The sequence below is a fragment of the Oncorhynchus mykiss genome, chromosome 17 (genome assembly GCF_013265735.2).
Source record: "Oncorhynchus mykiss isolate Arlee chromosome 17, USDA_OmykA_1.1, whole genome shotgun sequence".
NCBI classification, from domain to species: Eukaryota; Metazoa; Chordata; class Actinopteri; order Salmoniformes; family Salmonidae; genus Oncorhynchus; species Oncorhynchus mykiss.
Genome location: NC_048581.1, coordinates 48127741 through 48152256, shown reverse-complemented (window position 1 = coordinate 48152256; position 24516 = coordinate 48127741). Strand labels below are relative to the sequence as shown.

At 41.4% G+C, this 24516-nt stretch overlaps 1 protein-coding gene across 3 annotated transcripts in view; it reads right to left on the bottom strand.

Annotated features, from left to right (window-relative positions):
- Window positions 1-5012: 5012 nt before the first annotated feature.
- The window catches only part of ubap1 (ubiquitin associated protein 1), a 43708-nt gene continuing 24204 nt past the window's right edge, over window positions 5013-24516 (bottom strand). For 2 of the 3 annotated variants that reach the window (XM_036949996.1, XM_021568661.2), the window contains exons 2-7: window positions 22445-22485; window positions 22222-22346; window positions 15705-16481; window positions 15380-15532; window positions 8268-8369; window positions 5013-7903 (exon numbers count right to left, since the gene is read on the bottom strand). In XM_036949996.1, the coding sequence (XP_036805891.1) occupies window positions 7763-7903; window positions 8268-8369; window positions 15380-15532; window positions 15705-16481; window positions 22222-22346; window positions 22445-22478 (1332 nt within the window). In that variant the 5' untranslated portion in view covers window positions 22479-22485 and the 3' untranslated portion in view covers window positions 5013-7762. Of the gene's footprint in view, window positions 7904-8267; window positions 8370-15130; window positions 15533-15704; window positions 16482-22221; window positions 22347-22444; window positions 22486-24516 lie in introns of those variants that run through there. The other variant, XM_021568662.2, reaches the window with a different exon arrangement.

Sequence of the window (24516 nt, the reverse complement as noted above, 5' to 3'; positions counted from 1 at the left end):
CTGTAGATTTTGCAGTGACATAGTGTCCCCATGAGTGACAGTACACTGAGCTAATCACGACGCAACTAGAGTAGATTACCAACCCCTACGCTCTGTATTTTCGGCTGACTTGCCCCTCCACTGCAGAAAGCACGGAGCCAAACTGAAATGTCTACATTTTGGAGCTGCCTTAAGAAAGCCAAAGAGTGACCATGATTGTATGCAGCTTTATTAACACTTTATTTATATATTTTTTTACATTGTTTGCAAACAGATATGTGACACGTATTAATGCTAAAATAACATGCAAAACAGGCAACAAAAAATAGGTGGGGCTAGCTAAATGGGGCTCAAACCCCACCTGCCCTGAATGACGGGTCTCCAATGCAGCCTTATGACTTGATATCGAGTATTATGCATCTATTTCATGTTGCACCATACAGTATGTGCCGTTTCACAAGTAAATTACGCAATTTATGAGGTTGAGTAGTGCTTGATGTCTTTGCTCTTCTCCAAATACCATTTTAGAGTTTTGAAATTGTGTAGAAATGCAATAAATGAGCTTCAACACCCCACCCCCAAATAAAATAACACCCATCCCACTTTGCCATACCCAAGGTTTAGCTGAACTGACGCCACTCACTTAATTGTCACGAGAATCCATAAAATAGTTGCATTTGTTATGTTCACTATGTAGTCCTAATGAATTATTGTTGTATGTTCCTTGACTCACCTTATGTTCTAAGGGAGCCACTGTACCAGCCTGCTCTAAACAGTTGTGTTAAGGGAATTTTTATCAATGATGACTAATTATGTATACATTACAATCAGGACTGACTAATCAGAATACTATTATGTTACTGTATATGTACTAATCCGAATATTATTATGTTGCTGTAAATGTATGAGTTTTCTTTCTTGATCCCAGTACTGAATATAATGTGTGTGAATGTGGTCAAGAGTTAGAACAATGACTGTCTGTTCCTTGGTACAAATGAATCAGACTGGCTAGAATGCTTATCTACACGAGAAAACCTTGACTCATAAATTATATTAAATTGGTAGGGAGATGGATGTGGGAAGGCTTGAGATACAGCCTTTGTACTGGAACGGAGATGGCACGGGTTGGTGCTGGAACTAATGACGTCATTTTCAGTTTATAACCTGTGGTAACCTGTATCGTGTTCAGTACTCTCGAGAATAAACTCTGCTGTATGACTTTAAGACTGGGCTCTGTCTATTATTATAGAATAAGGGTCTTACAAATCCTTATGATTTGACAGAGTGTTTAATTTTAATTGGGTATTAAAACATAAAGCAATTTAATTCCTTTAACAAGTTGTTAGCTCACGTGCTGACAGTTGCAGCTAATACATGCTAGCAGTTTATAAAGAATTTAGCTAGTCTCATTCTTTCTACACTGAACAAAAATATAAAGGCAATGTGTAAAATGTTGGTCCCAGGTTTCATGAGCTGAAATACAAGATCCCAGAAATGTTCCATACCCACAAAAAGCTTCTCTCAAAATGTTTGGCACAAATTTGCTTCCACCCATTTTAGTGAGCATTTCTCCTTTTCAAGAATATCCATCCACCTGACAGGTGTGGCATATCAATAAGCTGTCTAAACAGCATGATCATTACACAGGTGCCCCTTGTGCTGGGGACAATAAAAGGCCACTCTAAAATTGTAGTTGTGTCACACAACAAAATGACATGGGTATCTCAAGTTTATGGAGAGTGCATTTGGCATGCTGACTGTAGGAATGTCCACCAGGGCTGTTGCCAAAGAATTGAATGTTCATGTCTCTACCATAAGCCGCCTCCAATGTTTTAGTGAATTTGGCAGTACGTCCAACCGGCCTCACAACCGCAGACCACATGTAACCACTCCAGCCCAAGACCTCTACATCCGGCTTCTTCACCTGCGGGATCGTCTGAGACCAGCTACCCGGACAGCTGATGAAACTGTAGGTTTGCACAACAGAATCATTTCTGCAAACTGTCAGAAACCCTCTCAGGGAAGTTCATCTGCGTGCTCATCGTCCTTGACTTGACTGCAGTTTGGTGTTGTAACCGATTTTAGTGGACAAATGCTCACCTTTTATGGCCACTGGCACACTGGAGAAGTGTGCTCTTCACAGATGAATCCCGGTTTCAACTCTACCGGGCAGATGGCAGAGTGTATGGCATCAAATGGGCAAGAGGTTTTCTGATGTCAACATTGTGAACAGAGTGCACCATAGTGGCGGTGGGGTTATGGTATGGGCAGGTATAAGCTATGGACAACAAACACAATTGCATTTTATCGATGGCTATTTGAATGCCCAGAGATACCGTGATGAGATCCATTGCCCATTGTCGTGCCATTCATCCGCTGCCATCACCTGATATTAAAGTATGATCATGCACAGCCCCATGTCGCAAGGATCTGTACACAATTCCTGGAAGCTGAAAATGTTTTTCATGGCCTGCATACTCACCAGACATGTCACCCATTGAGCATATTTGGAATGCTGTGGATCAACGTGTACAACAGGATGTTCCAGTTCCCGCAAATATCCAGCAACTTTGCACAGCCATTGAAGAGGAGTGGGACGACGTTCCAAAAGGCCACGCTGAATGAGCCAAATGGTCACTCCAGATACTGACTGGTTTTCTGATCTACCTTTTTTAAAGTATCTGTGACCAACAAATGCACATCTGTATTCCCAGTCATGTGTAATACATACAGTATATTAGGGCCTAATGAATGTTTCCCAATTGACTGATTTCCTTATATGAACTGAACTCAGTAAACTCTTTGAAATGATTGCGTTCATATTTTTGTTCATAACACAGTTCCTAGAGTTCCCCAGCCGTAGCCTGCCTAGGCTATATGCCTGTGATCAAAATAACAGGTAGGCATAACGTAGTTTTTTTCCAACATGTATTATTGGCTCTGGCAGTATTATTGTCAACACTAGACAGACACTTTTTAACTATACATGTCAGAAGAAGCAAGTGGGAGGCCCCTAAATGGCAGGTAATCCAAAGAAAGATGAGGAGTAGGCAGCCAGTACGTTAAAATAAAAACGTTTAGTTAACTATTAACAGAATATATTTACAAAGGAATAGATGTCGGAGCAGTCAGCAGAGAACATCAAGATGCACAACTGCAACGCGTTTTGACTAGTTTTCCTCAAGAAGTGGAGATCCATAGCACCCACTAGCGGTTACCCAAACTAGCTAGCTTTATAAAAGCCGGATTAGATCTAGCTTCAATCGTAGTATACCACTCTAGTTTGAGTGCCAGAGCGCAGAATAATTGAAATTACGAACCTAGCACCAAATTGTTATGACAGTAAACATTGGCTCAAAAACTGAAGTTGTTGCCATTAACACATTTACTTATTAACCCTCGAGATAAACAGTATAGCTAACTCTGCTAGGCTGAGTAAAATGATCGGAGTGAGGTGTTCTCTCATTTGTGTCTGAAAGTAACTAGCAAGCTACCCAACATTAGCAAGTTTAGCTTGGGCGCTTGACTGCCGTTGAGGTCAGAAAGCTCGAATCAACCCTACTCCTCCGCCAGAGCATCCAGTGTGCGCTCTGAACGCTCCGAGAGCATATGGACAAACATTGGAGTTTGCAGCCAAGTGCACAAACAGATTTGAGGCCAGGCTACTTGTGGTGTTCACAGGTCCTAGAAGACTGGTTACTTAAGTAGTAGTAGGTGTAAGCAGCAGTGGTGTAAAGTAACCAAGTAAACATACTTTTCAGTACTACTTAAGTCGTTGTGTGCTTTACCATTTATATTTTTGTTTACTTTTACTCCACAAAATTCCTAAAGAAAATATATGCTTTTTACTACCATACATTTTCCATCAGGTTGACATTTGTCATGAGTATTGTCCTGGAGGCAGAACTGAGAAATGTCCCCTTAGATAGGCCAGTTGCAATGTCAAAAATTGGCTATATTGTAAATATTCAGGAAAACAAAAAAATGTGCTTTTTGGTCTTAATTTAAGGTTAGGGTTAGCAGTGTGGATAAGGTTTTCAGATTTTATGACTTTGTGGCTGTGACAGATAGTGACCACTCTGCAGAGCCGCCTCTACAACAAGATTCATGATGAAAAACGCTAACCTGCACTTTTTCTCTGACACCCAAAAGTAATTGTTACATTTAAAATGCTCAGGCAGAACAGCAATATGGTCCAATTTATGCACCTATCAATATAACGCTTTGTCACCCCTACTGCCTCTGATCTGGTAGACTCACTGAACACAAATACTGCGTTTGTAAATGTGTGAGTGTTGGAGTTTGCCCCTGGCCTGGCTGTCCTTAAAAAAAAAAGTAAACAAGAACATTGTGCTATCTGGTTTGCTTAATGCAAAGAATTTGATGTATAGCATTTTTACTCAAGTATGAAAATGGAGTACTTTTTCCACCACTGTACTTAAGTACATTTTAAACCAGATACTTTTACTCAAGTAGTATTTATGTATTTTTTTCCATTAAGGTATCTTTACTTTTTTAAAGTAAGGCAACGGAGTACTTTTTCCACCACTGGTAAGCAGTGTGGTTATTGCTCTATGCAGCCCCTCAATAGGCAGCTGAGCTTCAATCATATTGCTTCCACCTATACAGCTCTTTGAGATCTGTGTGAACACAAAAAGGCATTTTTCACACTGGCAGTTTCAAAGGGTTCCAAAATGGAAGTGGGCATATAACAGTACTGGTCAGGCTCTGATGTCAAAGTTAGTAATATAATATGAACAGAACAGCCCATCTGCTTTGACTCAGGCAGCAAAAATAAAAGGCACCAATTATTTATTTTTTTCCCCCGACCACTCCACAACAATGGAAGTTTCTCACCTTTACCCGCAATGCTCAGGGAACAATCATCTCTTTGCATGGTTGTTGATGTGTTTAACAATTGCTACCAAACCATTGTGCTGCTGTACAAACCAAGTGAAAAACATACCAAAGCTAGAATTGATCTAATTATTTGTTTTCCAATAACAATTGATAAAAAACACCAAGACACCTTATCAATAGTAACAGCCACACCATTGAAAAGATGTGCATGTTTAATCACATTGAAGAACTGCCAAATGATTCAGGAGGTTACAGATTATTATTATTTCTTTACATAAAAACTTTCAGGAGCTACCAGGAACACCACATATCATTAAGACATCAAACTCCAGAATCGTCATATCAGATCAGCCCTTCCCAAGTCTCTCATGTGACTCACAAAAAAAACTGTAAAAAAAAAAAGTTAGGATTAGACCCAATCATGTCCACAATGAAAAAAAAAAAAGAAGGCTAGCACTTATTGTTCTCTCAACCACCAACGTGTTCTATGTGGCTTGGCTTCTTGTGCCCCCCTCCCCAAAGAAGTCTGTCGTGTTCAAAGGAAATGTACAAGTTATCAGGAGGCTGAAGTTCACCTTTAGTTCAGAGCAAAGTCTGGAGGTGGCCTGGCGTTTAGACGCTATGCTCACAGTCTAATAACGCATAATGGGATCTGGGGTGTTTTAGTATCTGCAGGCAAGTGGATCCTTCTGGGTTAAGGGGCACACACAGTCATATATGTATTGGCAACATACAATCAATAGAAAGATCAAACTCTACATATGTCCTCAATGCCAGATTCTTCTTATAATAGGCCGACGTGATTTTTGTCAACCTGTAACAATTGTTCATTCACGTCTTGATGGCAGAACTAGATACAACCTCTGAGCGAAGTGCCAATTTTCAGTCGCGTTCCTATGTACTGCTTTTCAGTCCATCTCATAATGTCACAAGATCCACTTGATTACCCGAAGATCAAGAATGCATTCTAAAGAGATCTCCCCATGATTAACAGAGGAGATCGAGACAGTTGAATTCTATAAAAGAGATCTCCCCTTAATTACCAGAGCACGATCAAGACTGTTGTATTTTAAAGAAATCTTTTGTCATCTTCAAAAAGTAATCTTGAAGCGTGGATCGACTGGCTGCTTGGTTGGGAAAGGGCAGAGATACTTTTCGGTGCAAGATTCACACATGAAATGGAGAGCATCATCATGGCACTTCAAAAATACCTGTAGACTCATACACACAGATCAGTAGTCAAAAGGGTCGATGCAAGGTGAAAACATAGCTACAATGAAGTACAATTAGAACATAAAATATCACCATAATGAATTTGGTTCATATCTAACTGGTAAGATGTTTAATCTTCTGACCTGTTCTTGGAAGATTCCTATGCATGACACATGGGGGAGGCAAAACACATTCAGACCAGCATGAATGTGTGACGAGTCAGACAAACACTACTCATAGTTGATAGTGAAACACGAACTCCAATAAATGAGGGGAGTAATGACCGCAAACAACAAAATCAAATATTTTCTTCTACCAATTTCCTCCTCCAGTGAGCGTGTCTCCAGCAAAGGCCATCCGTCATTTTGGGATTTGCCCATTGCTCAGGGATGCCAAAAGTCCACTGGGTCTGAAAAAGGTGCCCATCTGTCCCATAAAACATCTATTGCACAAAAGTTTTGGTTGCAGAACAACCTAAAACTAGCATTTCAATTTCTCTCGTCTCTCTGTCCAGTCTACCGACCCCAATAGGGACTGTTTCAAAGCACCATAATTTTGCTTGCTTATAATTTTTTCTTCATATTGATCTCATTATTAATAAATATCACTGTACTTTTTAAATAAGTCAATATCTAATGTTAGTGTGTGTGTCTGTGCAGTTTGTCACATCTCTGTGCCATTGGGTGCTTGTATGCATTTGGACATGTTTTATATTTCCTGCAAAATAATTGACAATCTCTTCTCCACTGGCCTTGCAGTCTGTTCCAGTGCAGGAGGCAGTAGGAACAGTTAACTACTGTTAATGCACTTCCTAAAACAGAAAGCAAAGAAAGAGAATCTCAACAAAAAAAAAGGACACCAAGAAAAAAATAAAATGAATGTGTGTCCTTTCTAACAGAGACAAATGAACAAGCAAAGTAACAGCATAGAAAATATGGGATCTGTGAAAGCCAGTTGCAGGAATAGGGCACTTCTTGGAGTCAGTTCTCTGTTCTGCAATGATGCGCATTTATTTGCGTTTTTAGGTTCTGCCGCCGGTCGGTCAGTAAGTCACACATGGGCCGCTTGGCATCCCCTCCCCTCCACCATTTTGTAGGCCTGCTCTAAATAGCAGATGATGGCAGCTTAGTTAGCTGGGAGTGTCAGTGTTCACTGTTAATCTGTAGAAAGTAGAGCCTGGCTAGTGGTTCCTCACAGTTCTGGGTCCATTGGTCCTTTGTCCCCCCCATGTCCCACCCACAGAGTCACTGCACACCACCAAAGTGCTGTCCAGCATCGGGTCACCTCTATATGCTCTTATGGGAAGTTCAAGCCTCCTTCAAACCACCATGGCGCACACACACACAGTGATCGACAGACAAGGTAAAACGGGCATGTGGTCAGCATAAACTAACCCCCTCAATTCGCAGGTGTTCATTTGTGTACATTTGCCCACTGCCCCACACTCTAGGAACACAAGGTCTTATTTCTCACTTATGGAAGTGTATGTGTTCACTATATTTCTTGGAGTCTCTCTTTTGGAGTCACTGTGTGTGAGTGGGCCAGAGTGGGGTCATGAACGGACGTCATAGCTACATTGGGTGGGGTGGGAGTTCTCCCCTCTGTGCTGTAACTAGGTTGGGGCATGGGGACTGTGTGTGTTTAGGGGTGGAGGGGCGGGTGGTACTGGGAGGAAGCAAGCCTGGGGCTGGAGGGTGGACGGTTGGGGGGCTCAACTGGCTGAGGCATGGGACATGAGGTCCTCCAGAGCCTTGTCCTGGTCGTTGTTGTGCAGCAGCAGCACCTCCTTGATGGTGTCCTTCTCAAAGCCCATCTCACAGAACCGCGTCATCAGCGATAGGAACTCCAAGGCCTGAGGAAATCATGAAAAATATGCATTGTAATTGGGAATTCTTGTTATGGACTGTTTATGTACAATTTAACTGAAAAATCAAATAAACAAAGATTGTTAAAAACATTTCAGAAGAATGTTGGAGGAGAGCAGTAGATGCTTGGTGTATCCAAGTTCAGGGAAAACTGGAAGTGAATCCAACCTTAGGCCACTCGACATTTGTGTTCAAACACATCACAGATAAGAGTTGATAGCTGGCTATTAGCATCTTTGTTTCTGCATGTTGAGTGCATCTGTATAAACATGCACATCTCTCTCTGTGTGTGTGTGTGTGTGTGTGTGAGTGAGTGAGTGAGAGAGAGAGAGAGACTGTGGGTGGACTCACCTTCTCTTCAGAGTTCTGGAACATATCTAAGCACTCCTCTATGGCACTAGGATCAAATCCCCGCTCACAAAGACGCGCGTGAGTAAACAGGTACTCCAGCACCTGGGTCACAGGATGACAGATATTGTTGCTCTTTAGGTGTGGGCTTCCTGTGTAAGCCCAGACGTTATCTGCTAGCTAAGGGACTGAATCGACATTTACAGAATGGTTACCTGAAGGAAAATGGGGGAGGGTCTTGTATTTTGTAATTGATGAAATTTCTGTTTTAGAATTAGTTGCTTATTAGGCTATATAGATGTGTGCCTGATGCCACCCCTCATCTCTGATTCGCCGCTGGGTGCGCAATACAAGTGCGCCTATAGGCTATTTAGTGTGGTCTCAATCAAATTATCCATAGCCTATAGGCTACGAAGTGCATGCTCAGAGAAGCACAGAACAAAGTTATAATATTTCTAAGATACAGTGCCTTCAGAAAGTATTCACACCCCTTGACTAATTTCACATTGTTTTTTTAATGCCTAAATATCAAAATAGATTTTTTCCCCCTCACCCATCTACACACACAATATCCCGTAATGACAAAGTGAAAACATATTGAGAAATGTTTGCTAAATTAGTGAAAATGAAATACAGAAATGTAATTTAAATAAGTATTCAAACCCCTTTGCTATGACGCTCCAAATTGAGCTCAGGTGCATCCAATTTCCTTTGATGATCCTTGAGTCACTACAACTTGATTAGAATCCACCTGTGGCCAATTCAATTCTTTGGACATGATTTAGAAAGAAACACCTGTCTATTTAAGGTCCCACATTTGACAGTGCATGTCAGAGCAGAAACTATACCAAGTCCATACATATTTGAGATATAATTGTGATGAGGCATATTTGAGGAAGGGTATAAAACAATTGAGTGTTGAAAGTTTTAGTGGTCTCCATTTGGAAATGGGAAAAAAATATGGAACTACCCAGACTCTGCCAAGAGCTGGCCTTCCGACCAAACTGAGAAACCGTGCAAGGAGGACCTTGGCCACTGACAGAACTACAGAGTTCCTTGGCTGACATGTGAGAACCTGCCAGAAGAACGATAGTCTCCACAGCACTTCACCAATCTGGGCTTTATGGGAGTGGCCACTCCTGAGAAGAAGTCATATGACAGCACGCCTGGAGTTTGCAAAAAGGCACGTGGAAGACTGAGCATAAGGCAAAGGATTGTGGTCTGATGAGACCAACATTTTACTCTTTGGCCTAAATGCAAAGCGCTATGTCTGGACAAAACCAGGCACAGCTCATCACCCGTCTAACACCATCCCTATTATGAAGCATGGTGGTGGCAGCATCATGCTATTGCAGGGTTTCCCATACTCTGTCCTCGGGACCACAAGGGGTACACTTTTTATTTAATTTTTTATCCCAGGCATTTTTCTCACCCACGCACTATAAATCATATGACTCACTTTTGAGACATGCTACTATTTAGCAATTTCTTCAGTGTACTTGAAAGTGCATATGGGGGTTATACATCTCAAATTCTTTGGAAGACTATTCCGAAAAAAGGACAGCAGAGTATAAAAAGTTGAATTCCCCATACCATTATTCAAATGTAAAAAGAACGTCAGTTTCACTCCTTTTAGTGGAATAGTTACCGTTATCCCAACCCAAGATAAAGTAGTTATAGGTACCATTCTGTGGACAATCTTAAGTACAAGACAATTTAATTTGAGAGACTCTCTCCTCCACTTTGTGCCATCTGAGGCATTCAAAGTGGGAATGGTCAAGAGTATGTGCTGGAAGTTTAAGAATAATCCTGACTAATTTGATCGGAGATGTCTGCAGTTTATTTTTAATTATCTTGGGGGCACTATTGTACCAGAAAGAGCATGCATAGTTTTAGTGGCACTGAACAAGATCCACTGCCAATGCCACCATTACATTCTTATCCAGATATTTCGAGGTTCTTGCCAGAAACCTAATTTTATGGTTCACTTTGGAGATAACCATCTGATAGGGGACAGCATGGCACAAGAAGTTATTTAGCACACATCCAAGATAATTAACTGCCTATTTTGCTGTGACTACTATGGTCACCTACTACCCCTTCTTCCCTTAAAGTCAGGGGATTCCCTCAGTTTCACCTTGGACCCATACAAGATGGGTCCAATAAGTGACAGCGTATGGTAATATAGCCATTTACTGACATTCAGAAGTTAACCACTCAGGGCTTCCTCAACCATATTTTTGTCAAACAGTGCAGAATCATCTGCATAGGGGAAAAGGTCACATGTTCAAGCAGTTTTCAGATCATTTATATTCAACAGAACTGGACCCAGCACACTCCCTTCCGGCACACCGCAGTTCAAGATTTTTGGGTTTAGACAGGGTCCCATCCATATCCACCATCTGTTTTCTTCCTATCAGAAACATAGATCTACAATAATCATACCACAACATTTCCCTCCAGGTGTGGTCAGTCAGATACATTGCATTCAGACAGAATTCAGACCCCTCGACCTTTTCCACATTGTTACATTACAGCCTTAACCTAAAATATATGTTTTTATTCCCCTCAATCTACACACAATACCCCATAATGACAAAGCAAAAACAGGTTTTTAGAAATGTTTGCAAATGTATTAAAAGGTAAAACTTAAATCACATTTGCTTAAGCATTCATACCTATTATTCTGTACTTCGTTGAAGAACCTTTGGCAGCGATTACAGCCTCGAGTCTTCTTGGGTATGACGCTACAAGCTTTGGACACCTGTATTTGGGGAGTTTCTACCATTCTTCTCTGCAGATCCTCTCAATCTCTGTCAGGTTGGATGGGAAGAGTCGCTGCACACCTATTTTCAGGTCTCTGCAGAGATGTTAGATCGGGTTCAAGTCTGAGCTCTAGCTGGGCCACTCAAGGACATTCAGATACTTGTCCCGAAGCCACTCCCGCGTTGTCTTGGCTTTGTGCTTAGGGTCGTTGTACTGTTGGAACCATCGCCCCAATCCGAGGTCCTGGGCCCCCTGGAGCAGGTTTTCATCAAGGATCTCTGTACTTTGCTCTGTTCATCTTTCCCTCAATCCTGACTAGTCTCCCAGTCCCCACAGCATGACGCTGCCACCATCATGCTTCACCGTAGGGATGGTGCTTGGTTTCCTCCAGACGGGACGCTTGGCATTCAGGCCAAAGAGTTCAATCTTGGTTTCATCAGACCAGAGAATCTTGTTGATCATGGTCTGAGAGTCTTTACCTGCCTTTTGGCAAACTCCAAGTGGTCTGTTATATGCATTTTACTGAGGAGTGGCTTCCTTCTGGCCATAAAGGCCTTCTGGAAAATTCTCCAGAGGAGCTCTGTCAAAGTGACCATCGGGTTCTTGGTCACCTCCCTGACCAAGGCCCTTCTCCCCCAATTGCTCAGTTTGGCTGGGTGGCCAGCTCTTGGACAAGTCTTGGTGATTCCAAACTTCTTCCATTTAAGAATGATGGAGGCACTGCGTTCTTGGGGACCTTCAATGCAGTTGAACATTTTTGCTACCCTTCCCCAGGTCTGTGCCGCAACACAATCCTGTCTCGGAGCTCTACGGACAATTCCTTTGGCTCTGAAAGGGTCTGAATAATTATGTAAATAAGGTTGTTTTTTTAAAACATTTTCAAATATTTCTAAAAAACCTGTTTTCGCTTTGTCGTTATGTGGTGTTGTGTGTAGCATGATTTAAAAAAATATATATTTTTCAGAATAAGGTTGTAATGTAGAAAAACGTGGAAAAAGTCAAGGTGTCTGAATACTTTCCGAATGCACTGTATAGTAGGCAAGTGTCGGTGGAATGGGATTTCCTGAAGCCAGATTGGAGCTCATATAGTAGGTATTGTAAGGAAATATGACTCAATCTGCTCAATCTTTTCCATGAACTTCAATAAAATACACAGGATTGAGACGGATCATAGAAACTAAATCGGCCTAACTTACTCCCTTTTTCATACAGAAGAATGACCCTTGCAAGTTTTAGTTCACTGGGAAAAATCCCAAGTTCAATAGACAGATATACAAAATGTGAGTTACTCAGGGGGTGAGATAATTACCGTAGCATCCCTTAAATCTGTCAGGAATGTTGTCAAGGCTAGTTGCTTTGGAATAGTCAAGTTCTTTCCGCTTCTCACAGCTGACAGATGCTTTTTCAATTGAAGAGGTATCTACTTGAATCCCCTGCAGTGAGTAAAACTGCTGGACTTGACTCTCCCCATAGCCGGATTGACTAGGTAACTTGCTAACTAATGTAATAGCTATACCCAAGACGACTCAAAGTGGTTATCACCACCAAAGATGCTTCTTCAAAGTATTGACTCAGAGATGTGAATACTTATGTCAATTAGATATCTGTATTTCATTTTCAATACACTTGCAAAAAAATCCCCAAAACACATTTGCACTGTCATTATGGGGTAATGTGTGTGAATCCTTTTAAGCCATTTGGAATTCAGGCTGTAACAAAATGTGGAATAAGTCAAGGAGTATGAATACTTTCTAAAGGCACTATGTACATAAAAAAGGTAGGTATGTAGTGACTAGGCAACACGATAGATAATAATGGGTGTTATTGTTTAAATTATTAGCTCAAACACGTTTTTTTGTGCTATTTTATTACAGCCGGAAAGTATTTGGCTACACCCGCAATAACATCTGCTAAATATGTGACCAATAAAAAATGGATTTGATTCGCATCTGTTATCCTCATGTCTAAGAAGCAGTAGATCTGTTGCATGTGCGCTATGCTTCCTGTTTTTAAGTTTTGTTTTTGCATCTTTCACTTCCGGTCTTGAACATCAGGTCCAAACAGCTGAAAATACAATATTTTTGGTTAAGGAAAATATTTCACACCGGTTTAGACTGTACAATTATTTTCTACACTATACTTACTGTTTTTGTCACAAACCGAAATTAGGCAAACTATTAGCATTTTTAGCAACCAGGAAATGGCGGAGCGATTTCTGCATAGTGCATCTTTAATCCATTTTGAATTCAGGCTGTAACACAACAAAATGTGGAATAAATCAAGGGGTATGAATACTTTCTGAAGGCACTGTATGTGACTGAAACGTGCTTGTCCCACCTAGCCATCATAACTCCAGGTAAAAATAAATTTAAACAACCTCCCAAACATAATTTAAAAAATATATATATTTTCACATCACGAAAAAAAAGTGCACATTCTCCCCCTTCACTAAATTACCTCAACATGTTTGACCACAAATAACAATAATTGTAGTGACCCTGTGTTTATAAAACGCGGATATCGACTTTGCTTTTTCAGCATACTTTTGTGGCACAGTCGCAGGGCTACGGGCCAGAAAGTTGCAGGTTCGCCAATCACCAGACAAGCTCACTCTCCCTGCCTGTCATTAAACTACGATCAGGACCGGCTGCAGACAATGATCAGCTAGGGGGGAAAATCTTTTTATTTTTTAACCTATTGATGCTATATTTATATAACATCTATGCAACACATTTTCCACCAACAGGTGTCTGTGCCAATGCACTACACAACCAATAAGCTAAGCATACCGATTTCGGGTGCTTCAACATCATAGTTAAGAGTTTTTTTTCCCAACACCACAATCAAATAGATTACGTTAATCTCTACAGACAGAAAATACATCCCTCCCTACCTTGTATCCAGTACTGAAGGTTTGGCTAGAAAATTGTAACAGAGGTCCCTTTTCATTCATCAAATGGCATGACAGGTGCACAGTTTGGCTGCTAGAATTATATTTTGGACGAATGTGCACAGATAGCCTACAGCAGACCTTTGAAATAGCCTAATCAGATACAAACATTGTGACTGGTTGTGTTTATGACACATAAAAGGTATACATTTTAAACATTAAAAATACATCATTTAGGCTATATTGAAGCGTTAGGTTCTAGGTGTGCGAGGAATAGCCGCTTGGATCGCAGGACACAGAACAGAGAGTGAGTTGAGCTTTCCTGAATAATTGGGCATGCTGAGAGCATATGTGGCCACATTATTATAGGTTGACTTGGGAGAATAATCAGCTGCAACACACAGCAGATCTCAGTATCAGAATTTTAAAAAATTAACTGCCAGACTGGCCTGCTAATGTGCCATTCCGATATTAAAATGCAATTTAATTTCCGTTTACAGCCAAGAGTATAATTTTGTACTCACTTGAATACAACAATGCAAATATTCACTGCATTGTGGTGTTGTAGGCCAGTCTACATACTTTTATTTCCCCCAAAAAAATATTATCAATGGGGGAGCTTTTTGAACTGTCTGTCTCATGTTTTCAATTTATATTGCAAATTGGTGCAGCTTTTAATGATTTTGTGTGTAGTATGATTTCTAGTTAGCCTGTTGCAGATCTGGACAAACGATCCACCTACACAATTGTCACTATGAATGGTGGATAGAGGGCAGGATAAACCATTAGACTGGTAGACTACATTGAACTGTGGTGTAGTTAGCGTGCAGAAAAGTCAACCCTGCAAAAGGGGGAAGGTAAACCATGAAATAAAAGCACTATCCTCCATGCCTCAATATATAAACTCAACCCTCCCCTATTTTGGACTACTGCCCCCACCCCAGTAATTTTCTGTCCCTTAATATTCTTTGTTGATTAGAGGGATAGCTAAATCCACAATATTGTACTCGAGTGATGCTTGAAGATGGGTATCCAAATAAAGCTAGCAGGAAAACTACCATAAACATCCACTGCATATCACTACATCGTTAGCTAATGTTTATTCACCATTAACAAGCCCCTAACATGTCTGTTGTGTCTGATGCCATCATAGTGTTGAGGGTGGCATTAAACCAAGGTGGTGGATGGTGTCGAGACAAAAAATGCTACGTAAATTCAAATAGATTTATTCACAACCACCATCCCCATTTTGTTGCCTGGTGGACTTCTAAAGCCACATGTTGTGAACACACACAATCACATAACGCAGGCACCTGATGATTTCAGAGTCAACCATGGGGGCAATGGGCAGTGATTGCGTGACTTCAGAATCAAATAGAACATTTCTTTATAATAGATCTCTATGGAGAAATGGGCTTAGGCTGCTGTGGCCTGGAGGAGGGAGATCGGAGGGGCGCACCTGCTCCACGTTCTGGCCTCGCCTCTGCATGGCCCGCAGGACCCCTTCGTAAGAGTAGCCCATGGACACTATGGTCTCCACACATTGCCGTTCACTGGGGGACAGGCTGAGCAGTGCCCCGCTGCACGGGAGAGGGGGAGGACCTGCATTTATCTATAGAGGGAGAGAGTTTTTGTAGAGTCATATCTGTATAAGGGTAAAAAATATATATACATCTTCCTCTTGTCCACAAAACCTCAAAGCCTTTGAGAAGTTTCAGAGAATTAAGCAAAACACTCAGTAATTGAAACTAAGCAAGGCATGTGTGTGCGTGTGCAAAGCTCACCTGCTTTGGTGCCCCATTTTGGGTTTGTTGGGTATGACTGGGTGGCTCCTCTCTCTTCTGCTGGGGTGCCGGCGGGCTGCCGTTGGGTAGGCTACGTGGTACAGGGGCCAGACAGTAGGAGTCAAAGGTTGAGTCCCCGGGGTCTGACAGCTTGGGGAAGGTCAGCGAGCGGATGTTGCAGGGCCGGTCAGGGTCCATTGTCTGTCCCCGAGCCAGATCCCCGGCCCTGTCCATGTCCTGTAGCACCACAAGCCCGTTGGCTTTGTGGGCAAAGACCGTTTTGGCTGGAAGGCTGGTGGCGGGGAGCTGGGGTGGAGGGGTGCTGCCTCGAGATGCTGGCCTGAGTTGGGGTGCCTCAGGCGGGGATGGAGTCTGTGGCTGGGGCTGGCTCTGGAGGATGTTGCGCAGCTCCTCCCTATCGTCCAGTGTCTTGAGCTCCAGCTTGTCGAAGGGGTCCTCCTCGCGCTCAAAGTCAGCCAGGTTAAGGTACTGTGGGGTCGGGATGCTGGGAGCGGTCTGCCTGGCTGGTGCAGGCAGAGGGGTGAGAATAGCATTGTGGCGCAAGCTGGCCATCAGCGGGTTCATTGCGGGCGGGAGAGCGTCCTGCTCCTCGGCAGGGCATGGTCTCTTCCCCCCGCAGGCCGATCCCCCGTCAGGGTCCTGGGCAGGGGGCGAGTGCTCCCTGCTCTCTAGCTCCGCCCTGGCCACCTCTGCAGCCCGGGCCTCAGCCAGCTCCGCCCCCCAGCGCACGCTCCGCCTCTCCAGGGAGAAATCATACTGCAGTGCCCAGAGAAGAGGGAAGAGAGAACCGCCGGGACTAGTTAGTGAGCAGCAGCAGACATGGGATTAATCAATCCAGCTGAATCTGGTCAAGTCATGAGCAGTGGTGTAAAATACTTTAGTAAAGATACTTTAAAGTACTACTTAAGTAATTATTGGGGTATCTGTGCTTTACTATTTATATTTTTGCGAACTTCTACTTCACTACAATCCTAAAGAAAACAATGTACTTTTTACTCCATAGATTTTCCCTGACACACAAAAGTACTTGTTACATTTTGACAGGAAAATGGTCCAATTCACACACTTATCAAGAGAACATCCCTGGTCATCTACTGCCTCTGATCTGGCGGACTCACCAAACACAAATGCTTAGTTTGTAAATTATGTCTGAGTGTTGGAGTGTGCCCCTGGCTATCTGTCAAATTTGTGCCGTCTGGTTTGCTTAATATAAGGAATTTGAAATGGTTTAGTCTTTTACTTTTGATACTTAAATACATTTTAGCAATTCCATTTACTTTTGATACATAAGTATATTTAAAACCAAATACTTTTACTCAAATAGTAGTTTACTGGGTGACCTTCACTCGAGTCATTTTTTATAAAGTTCTTTACTTTTACTCAAGTATGACAATTGAGTACTTTTTACACCCTATGGTTATGAGATACTCCTCATGAATGAGACCTATGTGCACATTATTCACATGATTGATGTAACCCTGGTTTAAATGACACACTACCTTGAATAAATGCCCCAAAAAACAATGGGATGGACTGGACCAAGACCCATTTCTCAATGCCAACATTGACATTTTAACAATTAGAGGTGCCCCCCTAATACACACTCGGGATGTGACAAGTGTGAAAATGTCTTCATGTTTAAACTGCCATTTGTTTATCGGTTTTCTGTTAAAACAATAGAATTCACAATGCAGCTGCACTGCTGTCAGCAATGGTTTGGGTCTCACGGTGCATCCCTTTCAGATGGTTAAGCATTGCAACAGTACTAGCATTACCGTACCTCAATTCCACCTCACAAAGTTAGCATTTCTTTCTCATTTAACTTCTCAAAAGTACTGCTGCGTGATCTGAAAAGTCAGTCAATTGATTAATAATACTCTTAGAAATGTTTCTTTAATTTACAATATGTAGAAACTATGAGAAAAGAAAAGGTTCAGAACTTTTGTGAAACACCACAGCATAATTGAAAAATATATGGCAAATTTAAAACTGGATGGGGTTCAGAGATAGATGGGAGGGGTTGAAGGTAGCTGAAGGATGGAACTAAAAACAAACAAAACGATAACTATTGTAAAAGATACTGTGTCCATAAAATGTATATAGTATGTACAGTTGAAGTCGGAAGTTTACATACACTTAGGTCTTAGGTTGGAGTCACTAAAACTCGTTTTACAACCACTCCACAAATTTCTTGTTAACAAACTATAGTTTTGGCAAGTCAGTTAGGGCATCTACTTTGTGCATGACACAAGTCATTTTTCCAAAAATTGTTTACAGACAGATTATTTACCTTATAATTCACTGTATCACAATTCCAGGGGGTCAGAAGTTTACATATACTAAATTGACAGTGCCTTTACACAGCTTGGAAAATTCCAGAAAATTATGTCATGGCTTTAGAAGCTTCTGATAGGCTAATTGACGTCATTTGAATCAATTGGAGGTGTACCTGTGGATGGATTTCAAGGCATACCTTCAAACTCAGTGCCTCTGCTTGACATCATGGGACAATCCCCCCAAAAAATCAGCCAAGACCTCCACAAATCTGGTTTACCCTTGGGAGCAATTTCCAAACACCTGAAGGTACTACGTTCATCTGTACAAACAATAGTATGCAAGTATTTACCCTATGGGACCACACAGCCATCATACCGCTCAGGATGGAGACGCGTTCTGTCTCCTAGAGATGAACGTACTTTAGTGCGAAAAGTGAAAATCAATCCCAGAACAGCAGCAAAGGACCTTGTGAAGATGCTGGAGGAAACAGGTACAAAAGTATATATATATCCACAGTAAAATGAGTCCTATATCGACATAACCTGAAAGGCCGCTCAGCAAGAAAGAAGCCACTGCTCCAAGTCTGCCACACAAAAGCCAGACTACGGATTGCAACTGCACACGGGGACAAAGATCGTACTTTTTGGAAAAATGTCCTCTGGTTTGATGAAACAAAAATAGAACGGTTTGGCCATAATGACCATCATTATGTTTGGAGGAAAAGGGGGAAGCTTGCAAGCCGAAGAACACCATCCCAACCGGGGAAGCACGGTCATGTTGTGGAGGTGCTTTGCTGCATGAGGGACTGGTGCACTGGTGCCTTGTGATGATGCTGGAGGCAACAGGTACAAAAGTATCTTTTGCCACAGTAAAACGAGTCCTATGTTGACATAATATGACACCATCCCAACCAGAAAGCACGGGTGTGGCAGCATCATGTTGTGGGGGTGCTTTGCTGCAGGAGGGACTGGTGCACTTCACAAAATAAATGGCATCATGAGGAAGGAAAATTATGTGGATATATTGAAGCAACATCTCAAGCCATCAGACAGGAAGTTAAAGCTTGGTCGCAAATGGGCCTTCCAAATGGACAATGACCCCAAGCATACTTCCAAAGTTGTGGCAAAATGGCTTTAAGGACAAAGTCAAGGTATTGGAGTGGACATCACAAAGCCCTCACCTCAATCCTATAGAACATCTGTGTGCATTACTGAAAAAGGGTGTGCGTGCAAGGAGGCCTACAAACCTGACTCAATTACACCAGCTCGGTCAGGAGGAATGGGCCCAAATTCACCCAACTTATTCTGGGAAGCTTGTGGAAGGCTACTCAAAACATTTGACCCAAGTTAAACAATTTAAAGCCAATGCTACCAAATACTAATTGAGTGTATGTAAACTTCTGACCCACTGGGAATGTGATGAAAGAAATAAAAGCTGAAATATATCATTCTCTACTATTATTCTGACATTTCACATTCTTAAAATAAAGTGGTGATCCTAATTGACCTAAGACAGAGAATTTTTACTAGGATAAATGTCAGGAATAGTGAAAAACTTAGTTTAAATGTATTTGGCTAAAGTGTAAATAAACTACCGACTTCAACTGTATAAGCTGGAAGTTGAAGCCTTAGTGTTATTGTCCATTAGTTTACTCTAGGGTTGGGTTAGGAGAAAAAAATTAAATAAAAATGGATTGGAAATGATGCAGACAACTACATTGATAGAAGCCACAATCTACATGCAATATTAAAGCTGATCCACCCTCTTGCCTTTCTCTGCCATTTTTCAGCTGTTAACAACAATGACATACAGTGGGGCAAAAAGGTATTTAGTCTCCCACTTAAAAAGATGAGGCCTGTAATTTTCATCATAGGTACACTTCAACTATGACAAACAAAATGAGAAAAAACAAACAGAAAATCACACTGTAGGATTTTCTATGAATTTGCAAATTATGGTGGAAAATAAGTATTTGGTCACCTACAAACAAGCAAGATTTCTGGCTCTCACAGACCTGTAACTTCTTCTTTAAGAGGCTGCTCTGTCCTCCACTCGTTACCTATATTAATGGCACCTGTTTGAACTTGTTATCAGTATAAAAGACACCTGATCACAACCTCAAACAGTCACACTCCAAACTCCACTATGGCCAAGACCAAAGAGCTGTCAAAGGACACCAGAAACAAAATTGTAGACCTGCACCAGGCTGGGAAGACTGAATCTGCAATAGGTAAGCAGCTTGGTTTGAAGAAATCAAATGTGGGAGCAATTATTAGGAAATGGAAGACATACAAGACCACTGATAATCTCCCTCGATCTGGGGCTCCATGCAAGATCTCACCCCGTGGGGTCAAAATGATCACACGGGGGGACCTAGTGAATGACCTGCAGAGAGTTGGGACCAAAGTAACAAAGCCTACCATCAGTAACACACTACGCCACCAGGGACTCAAATCCTGCAGCGCCAGACGTGTCCCCCTGCTTAAGCCAGTACATGTCCAGGCCCGTCTGAAGTTTGCTAGAGAGCATTTGGATGATCCAGAAGAAGATTGGGAGAATGTCATATGGTCAGATGAAACCAAAATATAACTTTTTGGTAAAAACTCAACTCGTCGTGTTTGGAGGACAAAGAATGCTGAGTTGCATCCAAAGAACACCATACCTACTGTGAAGCATGGGGGTGGAAACATCATGCTTTGGGGCTGTTTTTCTGCAAAGGGACCAGGACGACTGATCCGTGTAAAGGAAAGAATGAATGGGGCCATGTATCGTGAGATTTTGAGTGAAAACCTCCTTCCATCAGCAAGGGCATTGAAGATGAAACGTGGCTGGGTCTTTCAGCATGACAATGATCCCAAACACACCGCCCAGGCAACGAAGGAGTCGCTTCGTAAGAAGCATTTCAAGGTCCTGGAGTGGCCTAGCCAGTCTCCAGATCTCAACCCCATAGAAAATCTTTGGAGGGAGTTGAAAGTCTGTGTTGCCCAGCAACAGCCCCAAAACATCGCTGCTCACCTCTGCATGGAGGAATGGGCCAAAATACCAGCAACAGTGTGTGAAAACCTTGTGAAGACTTACAGAAAACATTTGACCTCTGTCATTGCCAACAAAGGGTATATAACAAAGTATTGAGATAAGTATTTGGTCAATAACAAAAATGTATTTTCCACCATAATTTGCAAATAAATTCATTAAAAATCCTACAATGTGATTTTCTGGATTTTTCCCCCATCATTTTGTCTGTCATAGTTGAAGTGTACCTATGATGAAAATTACAGGCCTCTCATCTTTTTAAGTGGGAGAACTTGCACAATTGGTGGCTGAGTAAATACTTTTTTGCCCCACTGTAAGTGGTGGAGCATCAACTCCAAAATAATTGATTCCTCTACTCCTTGCACGTTGACTACCAATGTCGACTCCCATCTGAGTGTCAAGATTCCTAAGATTAAGTGTTTTTGAAAACGGAGGAGACTAATTAGTTGTGGTACTTCCGATCACAAAAACACTTGCATCTTTCATAGCGAACTAGCAAGGGACGGAGAGAAAGGGGAGGGGCACAGAATAGGCAGGTCGGCCACCAGGCAGACAGTCAGAACTGTGCACTAGGCCGATCTGCAATGAAAGCTGCATTTCGCAATAGAATGCTGTATCTCACAATGTCTTGGCTTGCAATGTCTAGGAACTTCAATAAAGCAGGTTATCATCAATGAATAGGCTACAATATTTTGATGAGTGAGATGGAAGACTTCGCTCTCACACACTCACACACAGTATCTGGGCATGTGCATGGGTTTTCATCACGCTGTTCAGTGCGGTAGCACCAAAACAGCGGAGAAGTTGAGCCTCGCGCTTCAATGCTCTTACTTGTAACGAAAATTGTCCCACTAGGTCTATGCTGTTTGCTTTCTGCATCTACATCATATGGCTGAGTCTACCTTTCAATTACCCAACTTTCCCCAGGCCTTTATAGCCTTTCGTCTAGTTAGGCTATAACACAGAAAATAATGTTTTGTGAACTACACTGATTTTATTTTTATTTTTAATATTGTGTAAAAAAAAAAATATTGCGTAATTGTTTTTTATATTGCGTAATTTAAGTGTTTTGGTTACGTATTTTTCTTAACGTTAAGGATCCCAGACTAATATAAAGAGGGTGCGATTCCAAGCATCCCAGTCATTGAAACCCTTGATGAAACAGCGTCAAAGTCAGAAGACTTACCTGCAGATTGGCGAGCAGAGTGTCACAGTCAGGCAGGGAGATGCCAACGGGAAGCCCCACTTTGGCAGGGCAGCGGAACTTATCGTTGATTTTGAAGGGAACGTCATCAAGGTAGCTAATGGGTCCTGGAAAAACAGTTTGAGAAGGCGGCCTGAATGAAAATTACACCAAAATGAGCAGACGGATGGAGAAAATGAAGAGGCAGAAAGAGACACACACTCACCATTGTTGTGGGTATCAGACTTCCTCGCAGCCATTTAGAGTCTAAAACACACACAGGGCTCATGAGTGGACGCAGTGAAACAAAAACAAGATATCAAACACCACATCTACCATTACAACTGTATCCCTACCTGTCCATACCTGACCAGAGTTGCATCATGGTAAGGTTACAGGTTTTGGATACATAAAAAAATAAGCACATCATCACATTTGAACATTGCTAAATGACATAAATGCAGACATTTATCTAGAGCAATACATTCAACTAAAGTTAGGCAACATCAGGTAACACCACATATCATAGTCATCTTTTTATTTTCTTTATTAAAACTGTAGATGTTTAAACCGTCATGTTGCCTACATCAGAATGACTATAAGGTGGCGTGCTTCTGGTGAGCCCACCCTCTCCCAAAAAGCTCAAAGACAGTTAAGCAAGCCCCCCTCTATGCAGACAGTGGCATGTCCCCGGGTGCACAGGGCCAATTAAGGCTTGGCAATATAGCTAAAATACCACATACTGTCAAATATGTGAAAAATAGTGTGATGACATATTTAATGGTATTTTGTGTTTTTGAAAGCTGCAATATGTAACCTTTTGGGAAACCCAACCAAATTCACATAGAAATGTGAGTTATAGATGTGATTCTGAATGAAAGCAAGTCTAAGAAGCTTAATCAAGCTAGACGTCTTCATTACTTTCTTATGTCATTCTCTCTTGCACCAAAAGTTTAAGTGGTGATAGTGGACAGAATGTGGTCGGATCATCACATAATCGGCATATATATTACACTTACAGAATTTCCACGTGGGCGAGGATATTTGGAAATTTAAATCAAAGTCTACTGGATGATAACTTAGTTATATATTATTCTGTCCTAGTTATAAACAACGTTTTTCCGACATAACATAGGTACAGCAGATCCCCTTATTGTATGGGACACTTTTAAAATGTACCTTTAGAGGCCATGCAATTCAGCACTCATCTATAAAACAAAAGCAATTTAGATCAAGAGAGTCCAACAAAAGGAAATTGAAGGACTAACAGTACAGTTAGACATGGAGGAACTTATTCAAGAAAGATAGTGTAATATATTAATCAAATAAAGTGAACTGGATGGAATATGGGGGAAAATGCACCAAATTCTCTCTCAATCTTAAACATATAAATGCTACCAAAGAAAATGTATTGAAACTTGTTACAAATGGAGTCATGCATGAGTCACCAAATTATATTTTGAAAGAGGAAGTACTTTAAGAATATGTTTTCGTTTCAGTCTCCATCTCCACTAACCGAAGCGAATTGAATGGATTTTTTCCCCTATTAATAATTTAAAATTAACATCTGTACAGAAAGACTCATGTGAAGGCCAAATTACAGAGGAGGAACTTCTTGATGCAATTAAAGCCTTTAAGGCAGGGAAAACTCCAGGGCTGGATGGCATACCAGTGGAAGTATACCAAACTTTTTTTGATATACTCAGCAGGACCATTATTATCATGTTTTAACCATTAAAAAATATATGGTAAATGGATGATGTTAAAAGATAGATGGGAGGGGTTGAATGGAGCTGAAGGGTGGGACTAATAAAACAAGATAACCAATGTAAAACATACGGGTCTGTAAAATGTATATAGGTTCAGAAATTTTTAAATAGTACAGTTACAAAGAGAATGGATGGAGTCAGAAATAAAGGACTAAAAACAAACAATATCACTATTGTAAAATAGATTATGTCTGTAAAATGTGTATAATATGAAGGTAGAAGCCTAAGTGTTATTGTTTATTAGTTGACTCCAATTGGGGGAGGGGTGGTAGGGTTTGTGGGGAATAATAACGGTATATTTTTTTTAAACTGAAGTGTGTACAGTTGAAGTCGGAAGTTTACTTACACATATGCTGGAGTCATTAAAACTCGTTTTCAACCACTCCACAACTTTCTTGTCAACAAACTACAGTTTTGGCAAGTCGGTTAGAACATTTCTTTGTGTATGACAAGTAATTTGTCCAACAATAGTTTACAGACTGATTATTTCACTGTAATCACAATTCCAGTGGGTCAGAGGTTTACATAC